The sequence below is a fragment of the Hoplias malabaricus genome, chromosome 4 (genome assembly GCF_029633855.1).
Source record: "Hoplias malabaricus isolate fHopMal1 chromosome 4, fHopMal1.hap1, whole genome shotgun sequence".
NCBI classification, from domain to species: Eukaryota; Metazoa; Chordata; class Actinopteri; order Characiformes; family Erythrinidae; genus Hoplias; species Hoplias malabaricus.
The window spans coordinates 19,636,280-19,643,973 of NC_089803.1; the positions used below are offsets into that span (position 1 = coordinate 19,636,280).

A 7,694-nucleotide genomic window follows, 5' to 3' on the forward strand; every position below is an offset into this window, starting at 1 on the left:
TTAAGAGGGTTTTTTGGATAATGAGCTTTGAGTTTATTCAGTCAGTGTTTTTGTTTTTAATGGAGACTACATTATTGTTAGTTTATTTTAAAATGTGACAGTTTAATTTTTCATGGGACTCATTAGGTTTATGTTCACACACCTGCTCATCCCACACTTACCTTTTGGCTGCTGTATTATCATCTTAGACTAGATGCTGGAAGATTTTAATGAGGACTTGATGGCATTCTGCCACATATACTTTACTGAGGTCAAGCACTGAATCTGGGTGTGTAGTTCAGGTTCACAATTACTATCTCTATTACTATAGGTATGAGTGCCTGTAAAGGGGTGTTTACAGATGTTTGGGCATGCATGAATCAGCCTTAACCTTAAAAGCGTCACCAATTTTGTTCATTTTTATTTGCTCCATAGACCATGGGTCACCAGTCTTATTCATAAAGGGCCAGTGTGGCTGCAGGTTTTGATTCTAATTAAGCAGGAGCACACCTAAATCTACTTGTAAAATCAACTAGTCTCAGTCTCTAAATAGTTAAACAGGGTGTGCTCTTGTTGGTTGGAATAAACCTGCAGCCACACCATCCCTTTGTGAATAAGATTGGTGAGCTCTGATACAGATTGGAACCTATCTGGTGCTATCCATACCTTGTTAGACCCCTGTCACCGTGGCAATGGTGCCTCCTGACTATGGAAGAAAATGGTAAAAAGGTGCTGGCAAAGTTGGCAGAGCAACGGACCTGCAGCGTGCTCCTGTATGGTCAAATAGTTTTAATGTTATGACTGATCGCTCCTTGGCGCTTTGGCTTTATGCAACTGGTGGATGACCCGCCCACCGCCTCCATTCATTGGTCAGAGAGCTCAGCCGAGCTCGCGTTGGATTGGCCGATGCGATGGCGAGGCGATGACGTCTGCGTTTACAATCTGTCAGAGGCGACCTTGCAGAGGAACAGATTTCTGAGTCCGTTGCTGTCCTCTTTTATAAAACAGAGCCACAGAAACATGCCTCTGCAGCTCTCAGGACTCCCAGCACTCTCTAAACCGGCGGGGGGCTGTGGATTCACCGTCTCTAAAGGTAAACAAAGCCCAGAGAAACGTTTAACCTCAACTTAGCGCATTAATACCCCAGTTTCTCTTCGGAACTTTCCATTCCACCTTAAATCGCAGGGCAGTTGAGTGTAACCTATAGAACCATTTAAGGTAGACCGGAAAGTTCCAATAAATAGCGGGCAAATTTAGAAGCTTCATTAAGAATGAGACATTTACCAACTTTCAGTGAAGTGATGCTTATATTGCCGCTTTAGTGTAGTAGCTATAGCATTTTGAGTCTCAGCCTTGTTGTTGTTGTATATATTTTAAGATCTACAACCACTTAAAAGGGCCCTTTTATTTATTTATTTTATTACGAACAACTTGTCATTCTACATTAACTGTCCATTCTCTCAGCTCTACTGTCCATACAGTTCTCCAATTACAGACTGTAGTCCCCCCTGTTGCTCTGCATACCCTTGTTCTTCACTGGTCAGGACACCCACAGGACCACCATGCTCAGGTATGATTTGGGTGGTGGATCATTTTCAGCGCTGCAGTGACATTGACATGGCTGATACGAGAGGATCAGCCACAGCAGTACTGTTTTCAAACTCTGTACACTCACTGTCCAGTCTGGACACACATCATGGTCCACCTTGTAGATATAAAGTCGGAGACAGCAGCTCACCTGTTGCTGCGTTTTTTTGTTGGTCATTTTCTGTTGGCTGGAGATTTCTTGCTGGTGGATTATTCTCAGTCCAGCAGCCCTGCTGTGTCTGATCCACTTGAGCCAAGCGCAACACACACTAACACACCATCACCATGTCAGTGTCACTGGGTGGGTCCTGACCATTGAAAACTGTGAAAGAGGGCAAGGAAAGTGTGCAGAGCAGCTGATGGATTACAGTCTGTAACCGTAGAACACACGGAGCTCCTGTATGAAGAGTGTAGTGTAAAATATTAGTGTGGTTTTATTTCTCTTCTGAAGAGTTTGGGGGTATTGTTAGGGATTAGTTTACAGTGTGTGGGCACAGTTTGTGTCAACATTCACAGAATGACAATCATTTCCTCATGTTTAAAAAAATTGTTTATGGCCACAATTTTTAATTTGTCCATGTTTTATATTAAAAAAAGTTAGTTTCTTTGATTTATTTCTGTTTGCTTATAAAACATGAATATACCTTTTAAAAACAACAAAAAATGTTTGGCAAAAAGTCAAGACATTGTGATCACAAATTAAGAAGTTTAGTGTGTGTGTGTGTGTGTGTCAGCCCTAGCCATGGCTCTAGAGTAACAAACATGAGCACTTATCTTATTTTCCAAGGGTAAATCTCCTACTGCTGAGCTGTAAACGCCAAAGCAGTGTCCCAATATTCAGAAGAAGAACATGTGTTAAAAAAAAAGCTGTTGTTTAAAAGTGGTTGAAGTTATAAAAAAAACATAAACTGATGAGATTAATAGAAATGCATCTGATTTGAAAATGGAAAAAAAAAACTACAGATTTTTTCCTGTCTATACAATACAGCTGTGTCTTAATTTGATGTGTGTTTGAGTACAGCTAAAATAAGAGTGCCTGGATAATATTAATACATAATGGAACATTAATAGGTTAATTAGGACCTTCATGTCTATCAGAATATTTACGTATGTCACATCATTTTATCATAGCTTTGCCTGGATCTAGACTGATATATTTGCTTCATTAAAACACACTAGCCACAACATAATATGCTATTCATAATAGAATATGATTTACTACTGTACAGTTCAGTTTAATATGATTATATGTCGTACTGTTACACCTCTACACCCAATTTTACTGGATTATTTCCTAGGATACATATTTAAAATATAGATTTAGTGAGTTTATATTTCATCACCATAGCGATATCTCACTATTAAAATCAAAGGTTGCCAGATTTGGCACGGCTAGGGGATTCAAGGTGTTATTATATAACATTATGTGGAGGTTCTTTAAACATTACTCATACTCTCACATTTAATACACAGAATAGTTCCTTAAACAGTCATACATTGAAAGGTTCTAAATAGAGTCATCACTGCTCCAAAGAATCCCCTTTCATCACCTTGGTTTTTAAACTAGTAGTTGTTTATTCGGTGATCTCCATCTCCACAATCAAAATCATTCCAACGCTGATAGTCCAGGGCTCTTGTCGCATCTTTGACTGTCACTATAATCAGTTTCCCATTATTTAGTCCTACATAGGTGCTAACGATACACTACAGGAGCAGAGGGTTGTTAGCTGTGCAGGTCGCTGTGACACGTTTCTACTGGTGAAGGAATTTGTCGACTGTGTGTTGAGAAAGGCAGGTTCCTCCTGCTTTCTTTATCAAACCATGAGTTAATCTTTACTGTATAGCAGCCTCTACTGCAGGGCACATAGGTCATAGCTGAGTCATGTTCAGTGCAGCACATTTATACCTTGACTGTAACCAGAAGGAAATATGTGTGTATTTCATAAATGCTATGAGTAAGTTTCCCCCAGACGTATAAAAGTATTTTATCATTGTGTGTCACCATCAGTACTGAGGCTTAACCCAAGACTAGACATAAGATGTGTTTACTTACTTATAGTATGGTTCTCTTGGTCAGGACCAAACACTGTTAACTGCACCGGAATTTATTTGGAATCCGAAAGGAAGCGTTCACACTTACGCAAACAAATTACGCTAACAGAGTGATCACAGCAGGATTCATTTTACTCGAACCAAAGCTGACACATATAAACACACACGTACACAGGCAAAGTACATTTCTACTACTAGGATAAGAGAATATTTCTGTGGAAATTTAATTGCTTTCGGCTTTAGGAAGGTCAGTAAATTTTTTTTACCATGCCAAGTGTAAGAGGATTTATACCTTACACTTGGCATTGAGCATGATGAACTTAGGCCCATCTATGGCTGCTCCAGAGTGTCCAGTTCTACCAGTCAGTGTTTTCCATGCAGTGTATACTGTAAGCTGTGTTTGTGTACAGTTGAACGCCTGTGCCAACAGTGGGTGTGTCCTAAAGCAGCTGAAACCTATAGTTAGAAGTGTTGTCTAGTATTTCTGAATGAATGTCGTATGTGTGTTTATATTTCATGGCTTCTTGAGTGTCAACAGTAGTCCGTGGCTCTAGAGAGGATTACCTCGCTTGGTTTTCAGAGAGCGAACATACTGTGAGGTCACACACCTGTCTACCTCTCACTGGAGCCATTTATATCCTTCACCTGCAGTCTAGCCTGGTTTTCTGATGATGAGCAGACGAGTGAGCTGACGTTAAAGATACAGGGTCCGTACTTCTTACCCTTAATCATGTGGCACGACTCTCACCTGTTATGTTCTTTAAAACTAAAGTGCATGCTTCAGATCTGAGAAAGCAATCGTGTTTGATCAGTGTTTTCTTGGTGCTACACTGCTTCTTTGAGATCCCTGGATGAATACACACTCACATAAAAATGATGGTTCTACAAGCGTCCTTTAGATCCCTGCACACATAAGTAACCTTTTGCTTTTGCTTAAGGTGCTATAGATGGCTCTATATGGCACCAAAAAGGGTGCTATTCTATTGTAACTGTGTAAAGTTTGTTACAATAGAGGAGCCGCTATATAGAAAGAACCCTTCTCTAAAATGGTTGCCATATAGAACCATCTCTAGCACATTCTCCATCAATCTGAAGAACCCCTTCATGATGCAAAGAACCATTCCATCATGGAAAAGGTTCTTTGAGTGTTCAGCAACATGTGTACATATGTAGCACCATTCCCCTTACTAAAGAACCCTTGTAGAACCATTATTTTTATTGTGAAGAGTAAAGGACAGTCAGTAGCACTGATAGCTGCTGTGAAGATTTACCATGTGTAGAGTACAGACCAGTGGGCTGGGAACTTGGCTGTGGCGCTGAGATGTCATGTGCTTTGTTCAGGGCTACTGCTGTTATTAACCAAATATAAGCAGCTTTGGACAGAGGTGCCAACTAATAGGAAGTGTTCTAGCTATCACTGAATGTGTGACACTGGCAAGGGTCATGCTTCCTGAAGGGCTACACAAGGACTTTCTGTTTTGTTTAGCGAGGTGTGTCCTGCAGAGGACAGATGTGCAGTTTAAATAGAAATACATACCTGGGAATACCTAACAGTCACAGTGATCTGGTAGTGAGTCTTGTCATGGATCGTGAACCTGCTTGGTCACCAAAGGGAACACATGGTGGTCTGTTTTAGATGGACCAAGCTGGACCAAACAGGCTGTGGATTTTGTGAGGGAGCGTGAGGGTAATCCCTTTGTGATTAAGGCTGGATGTTTGAGAATGTCTGACAGGGGCCCAGCAGTGGCACTGCAGAGTAACACATGTTGGTATGGTGCTTGGCTGTGCGAACTTGCCCACTTGTGTGAGCGTAGTGTGAATCTGAGTTCCAGGTTTGCACATGCTGGTTCGCTCCTATATAATTATCGTACGTTAGAGTGTGTGTGTGTGAGTGTATATACATATACATACAGCATTTTCAAGGTGGTTATTGAATATTCTCGAATATTCGAGGACCTGCTGGTGTGTGCATTTGCAGATCACCTGATCCACGTCGTTCCTGTTGCAGTGGCGGCAGCTCTGGGCACGTATCTCCTCACCAGGTACTTCAGTAGCCAGAGCAGCTCCAAGGGCAAAGTCAACCTGGAGCACAACAAAGACAGTGCCAAAGTAGTGCACAGCTTCGACATTGAAGACATTGGCAAGAAGGCCGTCTACTGCCGCTGCTGGAGGTCCAAGAAGGTGGGTTTGCACAAAGCTGTGTGTGTGGTGCAAATTATCAATGAAATAAATAAATAGTGCAAGTGCACGTGTTCCTCATGTTGTCCAAATCTGATTGCGCAGTTTCTGTGTGTTACTACTATGTATTAATAATTTTTTAAAATTTGATGTTCAAGAGAAATTCCTTGTACGTCTGATAAATACTCAATAAATAAGTTTAAATGCAGCACATCAAATCTACAGCTCACTGACAGATATGTGTTGATTTCTTGACAGTTCCCATACTGCGATGGTGCACACGCCAAACACAACGAGGAGACCGGAGACAATGTGGGTCCCCTCATTATCAAGAGAAGAGATGCGTAATCCATCTGTCACTCACCCTCCTGCTGCTACGTTACATTCATTGAGTAAAGGTTCATGTGTTAAAATGTATTCATATCCACGTCATTGCGGGGTATTTGTGTCTACTGTGTTTTGTCAGATACTGTGACGAATGTTGGGAAACGCCAAAATCAAATACAGTGTTTTCTCCAGTCTGCGGTGTGTGTCATGCACTTCTTGCTCTCATGCTTTGTTTGCTGTTGCCATCTCTTTCTATGAAGAGCTGTTTCAACCCAAAGTGTGTGTTGATGGCAGCACGGCAGGAAATGAATGATTAAACTCTTAAATCTGTGACATCTCCATTCTTGAAAGACATAAAAGCTAAAACGCACATACATACTGAACGTGGACGTGTTTGCCAATGTTAATGGTGCAGGGTGTTGAATATAATAAGATGTAGGGTGTTACTGGCACGCGTGCTGTATGATCTTGGTACAACGTTACTGTAGATCATCAGCCACATTTCGGTCAGTACCCTTATGAATGATGACCTACGGTGAAGTGTTAACCAACTTATTGCTGTTGTTTTTTCATCTAACTGACAAAAAACCGTCCAACTGTAATTGCTTTAAAAGCCAATCACACCATTTGGCCTGGTTTCCTTCCCCTTTTTCTTTTAAAGAGATGTACAACGAGGCATATATTTTGAATAAACTTTGTTGGAAGTAGTTATTTCATGTGTTATATGTTCATTATTTACTCTGTTCGCCGAGGTGACGTGTTTTTCATGTGATTCTCAAAACAATATGATGATAAGTTGTCACTACGTTAACTGTTCTTACGCTCCCTGTCATTTATATGAGTAACAGGTAGCTTAATGATTCGCTGTCTACAGCAGATGTAAACAGTAGATGTAAATTTAGACTGTAAGGACCAGTGATACCCAGATATTATTTAGTTGAGGGAAACTTCTCAGTTCAGCAGCGACAGACAGTAGTAGTCATGGTTGTGTGTGTGTGTGTGTGTGTGTGTGTAATGTCTAGTACAAGTGTAACAGACACATTGGTGTTGTATACTGTATAATTACAGGCCAATTATTTGAACCATTGCCTTATAGCTCCACCTACATCTAGAGACTGTGGCTCTCATCGATAAACAGTTCGTGTTAAGTCATCACTGATGGATGGATACATATGGCTTTCTCAATGATGGTGTGACCCTACTGTGCCTGTCACACTTGTACCAACACCACACACACACTAGCATGACAGATGTGATGAGAAAACTTCACCACACAAATAATTATCAGTAATATTTAACAGCAGCGGTAGACGGACCAAAAGAATGTGGATATTCTTCTTTATCACTGGCCTAATGGTTATTAACTAATTATTTCTAGCTCTTGAATAAAATCAAGCACGTGCATTTTCCTAGACCACAACTGGAAGTAGAATTTGTGCTATTGAAGAGCCCAGTGACTTTAACAATGGCACTGCCATGAGATACAACATTTCTGCTTGGCCGCATCTGCCCCAGTCAACTGTAAGTGTTATACTGTGAAATTGATCTCAAATAGGTGCAATGGTCAAATA

The 7,694-nt window shown here is 40.8% G+C and overlaps 1 protein-coding gene across 2 annotated transcripts; it reads left to right on the forward strand.

Moving 5' to 3' along the window:
• The first annotated feature begins 792 nt into the window (after nt 1–792).
• zgc:110843 (uncharacterized protein LOC541492 homolog) lies at nt 793–6,826 on the forward strand. 2 transcript variants are annotated; one of them, XM_066668359.1, is made up of 3 exons: nt 793–1,072; nt 5,597–5,799; nt 6,055–6,826. In XM_066668359.1, the coding sequence occupies exons 1-3, from the start codon at nt 808–810 to the stop codon at nt 6,142–6,144; spliced, it is 558 nt and encodes a 185-aa protein (XP_066524456.1). In that variant the 5' UTR covers nt 793–807; the 3' UTR covers nt 6,145–6,826. The 2 variants fall into 2 exon arrangements, with proteins under 2 accessions (XP_066524456.1, XP_066524457.1); XM_066668360.1 differs by having other exon boundaries at nt 5,627–5,799.
• The last annotated feature ends 868 nt before the right edge of the window (nt 6,827–7,694 follow it).

Bases quoted from the DNA above. Each gene is read 5' to 3' on its own strand.
- zgc:110843 (XM_066668359.1), top strand. From the start codon at position 808: ATGCAACTGGTGGATGACCCGCCCACCGCCTCCATTCATTGGTCAGAG. The intron at 1,073-5,596 runs GTAAACAAAGCC...GTGCATTTGCAG, and splicing joins TGGATTCACCGTCTCTAAAG to ATCACCTGATCCACGTCGTT. The intron at 5,800-6,054 runs GTGGGTTTGCAC...ATTTCTTGACAG, and splicing joins GCTGCTGGAGGTCCAAGAAG to TTCCCATACTGCGATGGTGC.